The following is a 16574-nucleotide window of genomic DNA, read 5'->3' as shown; positions in this document are numbered from 1 at the left end:
TTTTACCAATTTGGACTTCTTACTGGACTGGACACAGGTGGACGGGCCACCTTTACTTAACTCGGAAAAGAAACACATATACTTTTATGTGTTTGTTAAATAGCCAAATGCCTCGTCATCTAATTAGTGACGCCTTATCTGCTCCCAGAAAAGCCATGCTGGAGCCACAGGAAATCCATCCGTCTCCTCGGGGAGAAAAATCCTCTTTGCGTAAGCCCTGAGTGCTATCGCTAGCTACCAGCCAGGTACCCGGCAGCACGGGAAACCTCCACTAGGACCACACTGATTGCAGTCGGTGCCCTCTGAAAGCCCAGCCACGCACAAGGGAGCTCAGCACGCACCCAGACACATCTCCATCATCATTTTTAAACCTCCCAGTACAGCTACATCTTAAATCTGGCTGGATTTAAGAGAAGAGGTAGGATGTGGCTTGGACTGTGTGACAACAATTTGTTTTAAAGGAAGTCTGAGGCCTCTTTTGCAAAAAAAATTGAAGTACATAAACATAGAAAAATGTGCACCTTGGGTAAACTATTTCTGCTATTAAAAGAATTTGCCTGTTCTTTATCTATTCTGCATAACATAACAGAATTTCTTTAAATAAATTACATTTTTATTTTTCAGCGAAGCTTTTCAGTCCGAGGTGTGTGAAAATGCAAGGTACCAGTACTGCATGGACTTGCTGTTCAGCTGGCCAACTGCAAGGACAGGGTACCACCACACGCGCCAGCAGAAGCTGCAGCACACAGGGAAAGGTGGGAGAGAGAGAGCCTTCATATTACAGGCGCACTTTGCTGAAGGGCCCAGTTAGTGCTTCAGTGCTGGTTGTTATTTTCTAAAAGAAAAGCAGTAAAAACTCTAGGAAAATACTAAATTAATAATAATAATAAAAATCTATCTTCTGAAGAACATGAAAGTTGTTCCCAAAACAACTGAAAGCAAGTCTTTTACTTCATATACAATCTCTCTCAGAACAAATCATTTTTCCCCACCCTTGGTCGAACAATAATAGGCTATCAAGGCTGTGCAACAAAACCCCACACTGTAAAGTGAAAATTACAGCAAGAAAAGAAATCTGAATCTAACTGGAGAACAGCATAGCTGAAAACACAGGTTCCGTCTGTGTATTCACGAGAAGAGGCAGCAATAAATCACATTTGGAAGTTAACCCCAGTCATGCTGAAATAATGAAAGTTTCTAATGGATTACAGATGGGAGATGGAAAGCAGAAAGCCAGAGGAGAAGGCACATGGCTCTGCACCCCAATAGCCCCTGAGTTATGTGCTTCAGTGGAGGAAGTGACATGTGTTTATTTTACTTTACTGTTGTTTTCACAACCCATTTTACCACACCACTGAATGACACCATTATAGGGCCTGAACTGTTTTTCGGCTGCAACATGAGCTTTAAAAATAACTTGACCTCCCAGACCTCAGATACCAATGATGCTTAGAGCTGCCTCCACTACTTCAAGGCACAACTATGAGAGGGAGTGTCCTTATGAAGCACAGCATAAAAAAACCTGTTGAACAAAAATGCTTAAATACACATAACAAAAACTGACTGTGATTTTAGGTTTCAGTAACAAGACAAGCTCTGATATTTCAAACATTGCAAGATGGTGTAGCCCACACCAGAATTTTGCTGCAGTGGTAGACAGGAAAGAAATAGTCATGGCTAAATTTCCTTAAGTAGCAGCATGTAATAAAGAAGACATGAGCCTATTTTGGTTTTAATGTTCTGGGCTTGCTTAAAACCCCCAGTGAAAAGGTCAGTGCAATACAGTATGAAAACCACAATGATAATCCAGTCTTTGCATTTGGTTCTTGATGGAAAGAAAGATTAAGTCTCCAATTCACTCTAAGTTATTGCCATGATTTTTAATCAAATGACAACAGGGTTCAAAACAATCTCCAATGAGTTTGCCACCTTTGGAAGCAAGGAGCTTTCTAGGTTTAGTCAAAGAACAAAGTTTTTGCTAACTATCCTGCCTTTAAATAGATGATTATGGCTCTTTTTGCCTCAAGGCACAAAGTTCCAGAGGCTGTAGCACGGGTTATCCTGACTATGCAAAGAATCAATATCTCTGATATTTCTGACTTCAGCTAAGAACAAAAATGTAGACTGTGTTAGGGGGACTTCAGAGTTTCAGTTTGTAACATGCATTTATTGGCTCTGAAAAGGAAATATGGTTGCCCAAAGTAAATGGGTATAAAAGAATGATTAATCTACATAAATGTTGCTGACACTGAGCTGGTAGTTGGTTCGCCTTGCCTTTCTGATTGCTGCAGGGAGAAGCTAGGTAATAGTATTCATCAAATTCCTGCAATCTGGACCTTAGCTGCACCCAAGCAATTCACAGCCTGAATTCAGCAGGAGACAGGTGGTGTAGCTGTCCTGTGTTAGAGCTGACTGTACAAGAAGAGTTTATTACTACTGATAACATGCTAAAAGGAGAAGGATTTCCTAAACAGAAACCTAGCAAGGTTGTACGTTTCTTATTTTAAGTTTCCAGACCCACGTAGGGGTTTTTTTCTTTCCCAACGCTCTAAAACTTTTTCACTTTTTCAACTTCAGAACATGCACTGTCATTATTTCCTTCCCTTGAAGACATTAATACAATTTCAAGTGGATTAACAATACAGTAGTATTTCTAAACTCTATTAGCAATTTAAGGTTTAATTTCATTTATAGCCTATAAAGTGATTTATTTTAAAACAGAGTTATGGCTCTGGTGTATAACTCCATCTCATAACAAATTTGGTGAGAAGAAATTATGTAGTCAGGTTAGGAGGAAGAGTCAGTCATAACTTTTAGAGGGCAAAAGTGGTAATGGAAAACTCGTAACGGGCTTTTTAAAAGGGTTTGCAAGGAATAAAAACAATGCAAAAATCTAATACATGAAAGCTGTCAAGGGACTGACTTCAAATCACCACTGACATTATTATAGAGTATGGGCAAACCAAGTTATACAAAAACCAGCTGTACCTCCCAGCTCCCAAAACAAAAATATTCTGATGATGATTCAAAGATCTGCAATAAAATGAATGTCAAAAAATACACTAATCACATAAATCTACATCTATAGCTATTTCCTACCTGCTTAACAACTTACTGCACCGTAAAATGCTTATGAGAATTGGTGCCAAAACAAGGTGAGCACCAGTTCCAAAAAGTGTCTGTGAACGTGTCTGAAATTCCTATCCATAGGCTTTCTTGGATACCCTTTATGCTTCTGCTTCAAAACATGCTTAGATGTCTTTGTGGATTGGAACTTCTTTTCTGACATCTTGCAAAAGGGTCTGCAGATTCAGCCCTTCCTCATTGCATTGGAAGACTTGGACAACGAACCAAGGCCATCCTTTTCCTCTCAGATTTTTGGAGCAAGCCAAGGCAGAGTGAGTTTATAAAACCTTGTTGCTGACGTGATGTATGCCAAAATATTAAATTTCTCTCTTTAACATACTCCTCACTACTTGACAACCAACCCCTGTCTATGCCTATTCTTTAGGTTTTTTACTTTTTCTTTCCTGCTTTTCTTAATCTGTCTTGAGCACTCTGCATGCCTTATTTGAGAGGGACAGATAGTCACTGCACATGAAAAAACACTTGAGAGAAGCTATTTGGGAAAGAATCACTTTCCTTTCTCCACATTGACCAGAATTTTGCCCTTGCCATTGTAATCATGTACAGCTACTAAGCACAGAACCAGAAGCTGTTATCTTCTCAATGCTGTTGTGTTGCCACTTCCCTTGAGAAAATGAGACGGGTGGGAATATGAGCGACAAATGTAAACTACCCTGTATCATTAACCAAAACTCACAGTATTGTATTTGCTAACAGTCGCTTTTACATCCCCTTTCATGACTAGGTATGCAGGACTGATGGGAAATAGCCCATTTTTAACCCACCTCACGCTGAAGCTGACACTGTAATGCTACAGCCATTCTTCACATATAGTTCACGGCCAGTATCAGAACAGACATCCTGACCGTTTCACTGAAGTGAAAATCACGTATCTATGATGATGCCTTCAAGGCACATTTGGCTGAAAGAGCCAACGTACTGTGCTTCGGAAGGAGAGGAAAGGCTATGCAAGCAGAATGAATAAGCAGTGAAGACAAAAATTGCATTCATATCTAGTCCTACCTATTTGATGGGGTTTTTGGAACAATAATGTCACAGAAGCAGACAAGCTCTGATTATGTATGAGCATCTGCACGTACACATCTAAAACGTTTGCCAGCAAAAGTGCATTTCTCTCAATCCTGAAGCTTAAAAGTGGATTTGACCATCACAATGAAAGGGTGATAACACTGTCTGACCTCTGCCTGACTTGCTGCCCTCCTCTTGGATGCTGACTGGCACTGACTGTTGAGAATAACTAAAAATAACCAGCTTGTCTCATATATGGTAATAAGGGCAAAGGGAGAAAGGTGGTATATTTGAGCTTCTTGCTGTTCACCCTCCTGTTCTCTTCCTCTTATATTTTTCCCCTTGGGAACAGAGTTTGTTGCAGAAACCACAATTAGCACAGATGATGGGAGCCAAGAACTTATTAATGATTTCATACCAGGGCCAAACTGGTAATGAGTTTTGAGGCAGAAAAGGGAATTGAACAGGAGTACATACTCCACAGAGGACCATACATAAGGATAGCATCACATTGCCACACAGTGCAGACTTCGGTTTTGTAAGATGCGGGCTGAATTAATCTAAATGAGAGGATGCCAACATACAGAGCACAAAAATACAACCCCCCCAAAATGCTTGCTTTTCTCATATTTTGCAGGGTTTCATAGGTTTTGCTTCTGTGTGGTTTCTTTCTTCTTATTTGTATGGTGGTTTTTTGCCAAGGAAGTTTTTAGTAGTCATTAGCCATCCAAAGGCATGCAGTAGATGTGTCATGCTCAGTCTCGCTCTGATTGCACCTCAGAAATCATCCACTTCTGGGGTCAGGGCACCAGCAATGCCCTGTGCCCTGGTATCCAAGACACATCCCTAGAAAAAGGTAAACCCCCTTTCCCAAAATTACCTAGAAGAACCTGGGAGAAACTCTAACAAATAAATCGGTATTGATTAAAGGACAAGAAAAAATACACTGAATATAAATGTGGGTTTTGAACAAATAAGAGCAAATGTGGAAGCTCAAGTACCTTGGCTGGTAATTATTGTCCATGTGTGATTAGCATGCATGAGTTTCTCTCAAGGTCCAAGTACTAATCACAGCACCAGACGAGATCGTTAGGTTTTTCAGTTTTGTTTGGTGGATCTCATCTCTGAATCAGTGATCTCCAGTGCCATCAGTTCTGCACTGCTTAATTATGAGCAATGTCAAAAGTTTAGGAGGAAGCAGGTTAGGAAAACAAGCAGTGACGCATCCGTATGCAGAGAACAGGAGAAAGTCAACAACAGAGGGTAAAGTCACACAGAGCTACAATGCACACCGGGACTCCCAGGAGAAGAGAAATACGACTGCACTGCTTGTGTACTGACAACTGGGAATACATCAAGAATACTGTTCTGTAACCCCAACGAGTCCTGAAGGCATAAAACATTCAACAATTGCCAGGTTCATTCTAACACTGAATGACTAGGAAGAACAGCATCAGTCTCTTGGAGAAGCTTTAACTCTTTTTCTTTTTTAAATCTGAAACCACTCAGGATATTTTAAAAAAAAAAAAAAAAAAAAGGGAATTAATTGGAACAGGGACAACAAACTTACTTTCATTCTTTGTTTAATAATCTTTATCCATGGCACATCTCACTGAAACTTACGCTCTATTTGCTTATGCACTCAGGCAGTGAAGATTTCCAGTAAAAATTTCTCCTTCTTCTTGTTACGACCTTCCTTTATCTGGAAAAGTGCTTAAGCTTTTGGACTTGAGCTTCAGAAATACCCAGGGTGTTCTCCCTTTCCCGCTTAATCCCAGGCATATGAATGAAGTCACAAGGTACAAGTCAACACAGCTCCTGGGCTCTTGCTCCTGAGAGTCCAGATCACATTGCAAGGATCCTTTAAAAATTGGCAGCGCAGCCAATCCCAGCACTGCCAAAAACCGTCTTACTCTGCACCACTTGAACAGACAAAAGCCCAAGTTATTCTTAACCAGCAAATTAGTACTGAAAAGAGTAAGTCAGCACAAGCCGTTCTTATGAGGGCTTCCTCATCTAGAAACAAAAACAAGTTAGCAAAGTTATGCATTTTTAAGAAAGTTGAAGCAACACAAAACTAATATTTTTTCAGTTCAGAGAGCTGCTAGCTAGTCCAATACCCTGCCTCTGGCAGCAGCCACTCACAGGTGGGTAACACATGAGAAACAGGGACGTTATATGACGATGCTTCCCCCAGCATCCCCTCCCAGCCCCCTGTATCAGGGGGTTGAGGAACTTTGAGCTGGGCACTGGGTCTGGGTCCTCAGGTATAAGCAGCACTAATGGCCACATCCTCCATGAAATCTCTCGCTCCTCTTTAAACCAAGGTATACCTCTGGTCTCCACGGCTATGCTCTCAGCACATTCCCACGCAATACCTTGTACAGGGGTGTACATAAAGGGCTTTGAAACATTACCTCAGCACAAATAAGGGGTCATTATTTCACAGATCTTATATAAGAACAAGCACTGCCAGATACCGATTTGATTAATTACCGCCTAGAGATTATGGAGCACAGCTGAAAGTACACCCTCTTTCATTTTCTATTTGAGGCCCTGCAAAGGACCCTTTCTCAAAGCTGCTGGGAATTTGAATGTTTATAACAAGGCATTCTGTGTTGTGCTGGTTTGGGCGGGGATAGAGTTAATTTTCTTCACAGTAGCTAGCATGGGACTGTATTTGGGATTTGTGCTGGAAACAGTGTTGGTCATTCAGGGATGTTTTCGTTGCTGCTGAGCAGTCCTCACCCAGAGCCAAGGGCTTTTCTGCTCCTCACCCCACCCCACCAGCGAGGAGCCTGGGGGGGCACAAGGGGTTGGAGGGGACACAGCCGGGACAGCTGACCCCGACTGACCCAAGGGATACCCCAGACTGCAGGACATCATGCTCAGCATATAAACCTGGGGAAGAAGGAGGAAGGGGGGGACGTTCGGAGTGATGGCATTTTGTCTTCCCAAGTCCCCGTTAGGCGTGCTGGAGCCCTGCTGTCCTGGAGATGGCTGAACACCTGCCTGCCCGTGGGAAGTGGGGAATGGATTCCTTGGTTTGCTTTGCTTGAATGCGCAGCTTTTGCTTAACCTGTTAAACTGTCTTGATCTCGGCCCACGAGTTTTCTCACTTTTACTCTTCCAATTCTCTCCCCCATCCCACCAGAGTGGAGTGAGCGAGTGGCTGTGTTGGGCTCAGTTGCCAGCTGGGATTAAACCACAACATGTATTTATGCAACAGTCCCTTGGTTATGCTTCATTATCCTGCCTGGCCTTTTTTTGACCTCCCTACTGTCCATTGTTTGACTCCGTTATTCACAGCAGAGCTAAATGCCTGAACCTTGCCAAAGAAAACAGTGTCATGCATGTGTCAGATCACAAGTTTACATCCTAAGTCATTGTTCCAGGCTCATTAACAGGAAACACAACTAACCAAAGCTGCTTTTGGTAGCTTGCAGGTATATTCGAGGGTGAGAACACCAGAACAAGGAGCTGAAGATTACCCTGAGGAAACAGTGCCACAACAAAATGTATTTATCCTGCACTGTTGACCTCCCTATTCTGTTACAGTTGGTGCGTATGAGGAGCGTGTGCTTAGAAACACTATCATTTTATGAGCAATTATAGGATTATAAACCATATTTTAGGAAATAAATGGGTGAGTCTCACATGGCCACCTTTGCTTTCACCTGCAGGAGCAAGTGGTTTGTTGGTCAATGCGTGAAAAAAGAACCACAAGAAAGTGTTTGGCGGTAACCCAGTAGTAGATGAAGTTGAACGGCAGATTTATAATTAAACCTTTATCTGTCAACAAGGGCACTCGGAAGCAGTCCATGCTGGACAGGTCTTGCTGTCTATACTCAAGGCTCTTTCTTTGATAGATAGACAGTATCAGCTACTAGTATATCTATCCCTTGCACTGCACAAGGAGAGATTTGGTAGGATTACAAGTCACAGCTCGCTTTATTTTTCTGTCTCCAAGACATAAAGAAAGCTACTTTGTTTCTTTTCAGAAGTAAAATTCTGTGAACGAGGAAAATAAATGCACAGGGCAGAGAAAACCATTTAACAAGCATCAGTATCTAACACTGTGAAATAACACCCTCACAAAATTGCTGTACAAACTATGTGAAAATTAGTAAAAAAAAAAAAAAATCTTTGTCAGAAAACACGATTGAGTATGACCTCCACAGTTTTGTACCTTCCAGACTGCCTCGTGCCACAAAGCCAGGTTTTACGCTTCAGGGTGATCTGCTGCTACCTTTTCCCATCACAGCCAGTGGTGACAACAGTCACCAAACCCATCTGCACACTGCCTTCATTGCCTGTTAGGAGAAAACCTGCCGTAGACCTCTTTAACAGGGATTACACCTTGGTCCACATCACTCCGAAGCGAGGAGGTGTAGGCGCTTGCATGAGAACTAGTGAGACTGATATGAACACAGTATGAATGGAAATGTGCGTGTAAATGTCAGAAATTAAAAACAGAACAAGGGTTAAAGGAACGGCCTGCGGTGGTAGTGAAGGGCACCACTTGCCATCAATGCAATGCTGGCCCACCAGTGGCCTTCACTTACAAACACGCACTGCTGATTTTACAGAGAATGTGTCAAGAGGACAGGAATTTGGAGCAAAGACAGGGTCACGGTCCACCCTCTTCAGCCTAAAGCCCCCAGAGGTCCTGCAGCTCTTTCCAGTTAGATAGAACATAGACAAGTAAGTGCCTTCACAGGAAAAGCATTAACACTTTACTGCTTACAGAAAAAGCGTTAACATGCTTTTAAAGAGGTCCAGATAAGACACAAGAATATACTGGAGTTTGATTTGAAGCAGGTCAGCAACATCGAATAAAATTTCCCATGTTACAGAACATTATGCTATTATATGATAGTTAAGATTATGGTCAATCTGAAAACTTTTCCTGAAAGCAGAAGGAAACAATAAATTTTTAGCAAACTTTTAAGCCTCTCAGGACAAAAAAACCCCACCCATTAGCACTGTCAGCAAAGTAGGGAGAAAAATTTATGAGGGTGGCTAGGCACCAGCAAGCTGGAAAGTCTCCCTTCAGCAGGCTTTTCTAAAAACAGGAGAGAGAAAAGAAAGACACCTCCCTGTGGGCAAAGTAACAAATTTATATTCTAAGCCTAATTTAGAGCCGGTTCTAGCCAACTGAAGGAAACTTCCAAAACAAAGGAATGTAAATATAGTTAATTGGACTGACCATGGTAATACTACCCTAAAATGCGATGAGATAGCTCTCCTGACAGGAGATACACTTCTGCCGTCTCCCTATCAGGCCTCAACTTATTAAACATTAATTGAAATAGGGACTAGAACTAGTTCCGTATTCCCAGCTGAGTGGCTTCGCCTTTAGGCTACAGTCATTCTTATGAGTTTGATCACTCTCGCTCTCCCTGACCCACAAAATACTAACTATCCCCCAACAAAGTGGAACACCTTCATCTGAAGGAATGAAGAGCCTGCCAACTGACTGCTAGGGCACTTTCTTCAGAGGGAGAAGTGGATTCATAATCCCTTAGACAGAGGAGAAATTGGAGCCCCAAACCTTGCCACAACCACAGAACCAGAGGGTGGAAGGACATCACTAGGTGATGAGGTCAGCTAGGGAAATATCTTCTTGGAGGATCCCAGTAGCACCTACAGCAGCGTTCAATATCCAGCAACAGTGTAGTAACAGACCTCAGTCCAAGCCAGAGGTCTTCCTGAATGCATCTGGAAACAGACCTTTACACGGGCAGAAAATTTTACATGAGGAAACTCTGACATCTAAGGACTGTAGGAGCCTCCAGGAGTCGATGACAATTGAGCGTATTGAGGATCTCAGTTTTGGACCTAACTACATCCTACGTTAAACAGGAAGCACTATGTACCCAAATCCTGTTACGGTCTAACCCTAGAGCAACAAAACAAGAACCTGAAATTGGTGTGGGTATTAACTAGACATGTGCTCACATTTAGTTTTTAGGCTTTACCCTGAATTGTCAAAAATGAGAAACACCCTAACTCTTCAGACTGAGAAATGATAAATTCTAAATGGCAAATAGCCAATTAGGAACTTTTTGAAGATAATATGGTATAGAAATACCAGTTCTTAATATTATCTTTCTAGTTAAAAGTCAGCTTGAACACAATGCCTGTAAATTTTTTCCACTTCCTAGGTATTTTCAGAATAGAGATGTGGCCACTTAGCATGAGGTTACATTTCTGAAATGGCCATAGCTAGCAGTAAATGTTCTTATAAGTATTCACACAGCACAAGTGCTCATGCTTTGCATCATACATAGGTTGCCCTCCAAAAAAGTCCAGGCTATCACACCCATACATTGCCCGATTAGCCTGAACCACAAGATCTTTGTACTGCTGAAATGAGTAAGAGTTTAACTATTGATTTCAAGGGCAGCAGGGCTGCACAACTTCATCCCAGTGTTTTTAATCTAGGGATTTTTATTACATCAAAAATAATGCTGCTAGTGTTTTACTCTTTTGATCGTTTTAACATGAATCTAGAAAGCCATCTCTGTAGAGATTCCTGGTTCATCCTTTACTGTCAGGATGAAAAAAATGCTTAAGTTCTTCAAATATATGTCTTTTTCCTAGTGATGAGCATTGAAATCAGTTTGTTTGCTTTCCCAGACTGCGATGCATAGTCTCGAGAGACCTGAGCCTGATACATTCCCTTCAATAGCAAGAGGGATCCAGGTCAAGCTGCCCTGCAGACATCAGCTGTGACTATACGGCAGATACTTGCAAAAAGGCATGAATTTTTAAACTCTGGGGCTATGGAATTCCCAAGATTCCTAAAAGCCATCAGCATTCATGCGAGTGTATTCTGATGGTTCACAAAATGCTCGTACACCTTCATATGACGTTGGATTTCTGTGCAAATTGAGAAAGCAGTGTGTTCAGAAGAGAACTCCCACGACAGACTAGAGAATGGAGAAGCACTGACTGTGTTATTTAGGGATGTGGTACCAATAACAGGGGTCACTTTTTGAAATCCTAGCTATCAGTCTTCAGTATCATAAGGGACTGAATGCATGGATAAAGTACCATAAATTTCCGTCATCTACGCAAAAATGCTATTTCCAGAACCACACAGCAGTTTTTCAAACTTTTAATCACTCCTTTTACCTTCAGACTTAATATAATTTTTTGATTTAGTTTATAAGATGTCTTAGTAAGTTTTAAAAAACAACTATAAAGCATATTGTCTTGGGCAGGGGAGAGGGGCAGGGAGGGGAAGAGACAGTATACAGCCAGATAGCTTCCATCCAGAATCTATCTTTACATCACTCACTACAGTTGCTCACATAAGGACCATCCTTTCTTCTTCCACTTTTTCCTCTAAGTAGATTTTAAAATATATTTGTTAAAGAGACAAATTACTTTCTCACTAAAGAGACAAATTACTTTCTCACTGTAGCAATCTACCTGTGGCAGCTTCTAATGACTGTCTTTACCCCAAAATGTACCAGACATTTCTTTTTTTTTTTTTTTTCTCTCACCTTAGTGCTTGTTAAGATTTGGAGTAGGCTAAGCCTGCCTTTTCCTATTAGCAGTACCCAGAACCAAGCGAAGTTCATAAACACTTACAGTAGAAGGGCATCGCATTTCTGCAGGCACTTGGACATCAGAGCCTTAGGATTTATTTGTTTGGACCAAGGTGTTCTGAGCTGGGTACAAGGTGAGACTCCTTTGAGCACAAGGAGAGATACCAGTGTAATTCAGTGAGACAACATCCTCAAGAGCCTGGAGGCAGATGTCAGCCACCCGCTATCTCTTATTATGTTCAAGTAATTAATCACAATACAAGCTTACAAGTGGTGTAAGCTTGAATGAACTATCTGCACTAATCCCGTTTATGTTTAAATACATTGATTGTAGTTCCACAAAATAAAAGTTCAACCTAGTCAAGGACTTTACACGCAGGGTCCAACATCATCTTAATAATAACAATCAGTTTATCAGCCTTATTTTTATTCAAGTAAATTCTTTTCTTGCACTTTAACTACTAGGCCTTGTTTCTATTTAGCATTGGAACATGAAATAATTGCAGCTGGTCTCACACTACGGGTTCCTATTATCTCCAAAGAAATGAGGACAATCAATATTCTAGGGAGGACAGGTACTGAAACTGCCTCCTGAATAGCTTCCAGATCAATAATGATGATAGAAAATGGAAGGAGATTTGCATTTGAAGGAATCCCAAGGAGATCCCAAAGGAAGGAATTGACTACAAAGACAAACATGTATTTTCTCTCACCAAATGGTTAGGTGGGTGTGTCAGCAGCTAGTTGCCTATTACCAAGAAGATTTTAGGATATGATTTTAGGATGAGTAGATATGAACTTGATTTTAATTTTTTTTTGTTAACCACTGCAACAGCAATTACAATCACATATGTTAATTGGAACTTGTGAATAAACAGCATAAATTTACTTCTTACTGAAACCTGGTTTGTATTATAGGCAAGTCCAGTGCAACCGTTAAATAAGAATGTTCAATGGGATTAAAGGACCCAGTCCCAAGGAGACCCTGTCCCAGGGGTTGCTGTAGGTTAAAAGGATGCCATTCAACTCAGCTACAGAAAACACAGAATCATTTAGGTTGGAGAAGACCTTTAAGATCATCGAATCCAACTGTTAACCTAACACTGCCAAGTAACATTAAACCATGTCCCCAAGTGCCATCTCTACATGTCTTTTAAATACCTCCAGGGATGGTGACTGCACCACTTCCCCATGATAATCTTTGTTAAATTCACATGAAAGAATCACTTTCCAGAATCGCCTAGGAAAGATCTCTTCCAGCAGCTGGACAGTTGGGATCGCCCCTACATCCAAGCATTCCTGGGGAAAGCAGGGAAGATGTGGGGTTACTTCAAAGTGCTGCCTTCCCCTGCACGTAGTTGCTCTGCTTAAAAAACTGAATCTGTAGAGGTTTGCAAGAGAAACAGTACGACTGGCATCAATGAGGTACAAATGTGTGTGTGAAAGCACTAGAAGGAATAGCAGAAGGATAAAAGAAAAGTGTGCATTGAAGGCACCTTGATGAACAGGCCATCAAAATCACAGCAGACTCGTGTGCAATTTCTCAGACACCCAGACTGCAAAAACAGCCTACACCCAGGGAAGGAGACTAGAGAGCAACAAATAGGTCAGCAGGGACTCACAGGAGTGGCATAAGCCAAAGAGATAAGTTTGATAAATGTCTACTCCTTAGGGGCAGAAAGGCACATCCAAAATGAGCACATGGTCACAAATCTATGAGGAGCCCAGGACAGGTGATGAGGACTTGATAGCCAGTATTCCTTATCCTACATTTCACGGTAATTAATGCTGGCCAGAGTGGTGGGACACACACATCTTAGTAAGTCTAAGTTGTGTGTGTCTAAGAGTCTAAGAAAGTGAGCAAGAGCCAATTTGCTAGCAAAGCTGAAGGAAACAGAGTCACCTTCCTCTCACGTACGGTCTTGTGTTAAGCTTTGCTACATGAACTGTGAAAACAAACCATCAATATGGAAAGAATAAACTAGTAAAATTATATCAGTCCTCCACTAACTGGGATATAGGAACAATAGTAATTAAAAAAAACTTCTATCTAAACTTCCAAATTTCAAGCGAAAAAAGACTAGTTACTAAATGCTACTAAATTCTCCATTGAAATTAATCAATAACCACTGTGTCCCATATGGCCACTAACTACATTTGGCTTCCTTACTGTTACCCATTTTCTAAACATGAGCATGCATTTTAATTTTGCTTTACAGTAGAAAAAACGGGTGAAAGCTTTATCTAATTCTAGCCAACCCAGAATACCTAAGAAATTACGCGAGTGTTGGGAAAGACAGGAGTTCCATGAATATTAGAAGTGTGCAGAAAAGGTGTTTATGTAACATTAACTTATATGTAGGTGCTATAAAATAAAATGCAAAATGCTAAGAGTGCTTTGGAAATTATAGCTTCCTGAACTGAGTTTTATTTTTAAAGAACAACAAAAGAACCCTACAAATATACTAATTTAAAAGTTACATGTTTTCCTTTCTAAATTCTAACCCTCTCAGGCCAAGTAGTTTCTGGGATGATCACAGACTGGTAGGTGAGCATTTTCACTTCTTGTAGTATTTTTATGACTCAGAGCCATGCCACCCATGATACTCAAAAAAAATTCAGCCCCTTGCTCCCTGCACACCCCCATTTACCTCTTTCAAGTCTTGGACAATAGCAGTGAGTCTCTCATTCTCTGCCTGAACGTTGGTGACCACCGCTCTGCTCTGCTTCAGCTCGTTCTGCATCTCCAAAATCTTCCCGAGGTAATAAGCTTCTTTTGATGCAGACTCCTGGAGAAGAGTTTCTTCACGTGTTTCACCATCTTCAGCCACTTTGCGGTGAATCGAGAAGGACTGTCCAAATGCCTGGAAGAGGAAAACAGTGCACAGTATAAAACGACTGAAGCCCTAGAAAAATTATCAACAATAACGAGCAGATGCATAGCCAGCAGGAATGAAATAGATCTGTGAGTCCCAAACTCTGACTAATAAATACTGCCTTAGCAGCTTCCTAGCAGCTGAAGGCCACCATCTCATTTAGCTGAAATGAAGCATCTTGAAGCTGTTCTCATTTCCAGTATGGATTTATGGCCCCTGTCCAGGCGATCTCCACTGAGATCAAGATGGCACTCTGCTAACTAGCCATTAATTAGTGCCAGTGTTTAACTCTCCTGCATGAGGGCAGCTGATAATTCTCAATTCCTTTCTTTTCTAGTTCTGCAAAACAAAAGGTGGCATTTGTTTTCTTTTAAAGAGCATAAATAGCTGACAAATCTTTATAAATTGCTTTCCATTTTCAACATTCTTTTATTATAGGAGCTGACTTCATGGTATGGAAAAAAGCTTCCCATAACTTGAAAGACAGATAAATGAGCTGTTTCAAGCAGTGGCCATTTTTATACTGCTGGTAAGCTAAACATGGAGTTTGAAAGCCCCTTCATTTCATTTCTACACAGTGTCTTCTGCTTCTACTGAAAAGAAAAAATATTTAAGTATTCGAGAAGTTTCTAAATATATAGGTAATTTTCAGTAATTCTCTTCCTCCTTTTGTTACTGGTTTAGAGTGATCAGTTTAATAAGGCAGTATTTTCTCAGTGACAGTTTCTGATGTTATCTTGGACAGCTCTGAAGCAACCCAGAAGAAAGCAAAGTACAAGCCACAACAGTAGAAGTGATGGAGAAACTCAGCTATGAAAGACAGAGGGGAAAACCTGCAGTAATATAACAACACACAAACACAAAAATGTAATAACACAAAATAATATATAAATAAAAATAAAATATTAATGAAATTATATATAAAGTAAAATAAAAGCACAGCCTGTTTTGTTTGTATTGCCTTTAAAAACAGATATTTGGTTGAAAATGACATGGCCTAATTCTGGAAAAAGCCAAAAGAAGGCCTCTAATGTTAAGAATATTTAGCCTAACATAGGCAAAAGCTCTCTCAATTCAGAGAGAGTATTTTTGAAAGACCATGATTTTAATTTTTTTTTTCCCCCAATATAGGAAAGATATGTCATGGTTATATATGTTCTTTTGGTGGGAAATTCTTCCCTAAAGCCCAATTTCTACCCAGCTATATGAAACCACAAAGCAGAGTATACATTTGTACCCACTGTAAGCTGTGTCCTCCTTTGCCTTCCCATCAATAAGAACTACTTGCCAAATGAAATCCATTGTTTTACTGCCACTATTTATAGCCTTTCAGAACACATTCTATGTTTTACTGGCACTAGAACTGAAGCCACCCTTAGAAACTTCAAAGCAAAACCCTGTTCAAAAACTTTTTAGCTTTTAAGTCTAATTCACTTAGAGAATCCTGTGAACTCAGCATTAAAGGATTCTAAAAATATTCAATAATGTATTAACCCAGCTGTCTTCTCAAAAGACTGCAAGTTACTGAAATAGCAAGCATCAGCAACTTGCCAAATAGGATTTTCCAAGTAACAAGAAATTCAGTCTAATGAAACTGTTAAGCACTGATTCAGTAACTGTATCTGTGACTAAGACGACTGTTTCAGGAACACTACTGATAAATTATCTCTTACTCTACATACTTACATTCAATGGCTCATTGTTCCTAAGTTGAGACTGAGCAAAAAGCACCAGTCTAATACCTACAAGACAAATGTAAACACCACATATCCAGGGGCGGGGAGAAAAAAAAAAAAAAAAAAAAAGAAAAAAATCAAAACTCAGCAGAACAGCAGGTAGGACTGACAGGGCTGGGGAAGCTCATGAAGAAATGGGAGCTGGAGCCCTCTCTACTCGAGAACTACAATTAAAAGCACTCTGAGTAAATACCAGTACACAGTGATGATGGCTTTCCAGGTACATACTGTATTTTCCTCAAGCGTAC

The 16574-nt window shown here is 40.6% G+C and overlaps 1 protein-coding gene across 6 annotated transcripts in view; it reads right to left on the bottom strand.

The window, feature by feature from the left end:
* The window catches only part of BICD1 (BICD cargo adaptor 1), a 176608-nt gene that overhangs the window by 69590 nt on the left and 90444 nt on the right, over nucleotides 1-16574 (bottom strand). For all 6 annotated transcript variants that reach the window (XM_049822525.1, XM_049822531.1, XM_049822526.1 and 3 more), the window contains exon 2: nucleotides 14366-14578. In XM_049822525.1, coding sequence (XP_049678482.1) covers nucleotides 14366-14578 — 213 coding nt within the window. The remainder of the gene's footprint in view (nucleotides 1-14365; nucleotides 14579-16574) is intronic.

The sequence above is a fragment of the Accipiter gentilis genome, chromosome 18 (assembly GCF_929443795.1).
Source record: "Accipiter gentilis chromosome 18, bAccGen1.1, whole genome shotgun sequence".
NCBI classification, from domain to species: Eukaryota; Metazoa; Chordata; class Aves; order Accipitriformes; family Accipitridae; genus Astur; species Astur gentilis.
Note: the sequence above shows the minus strand (reverse complement) of the source record. Positions and strands in the feature narration are given on the sequence as shown.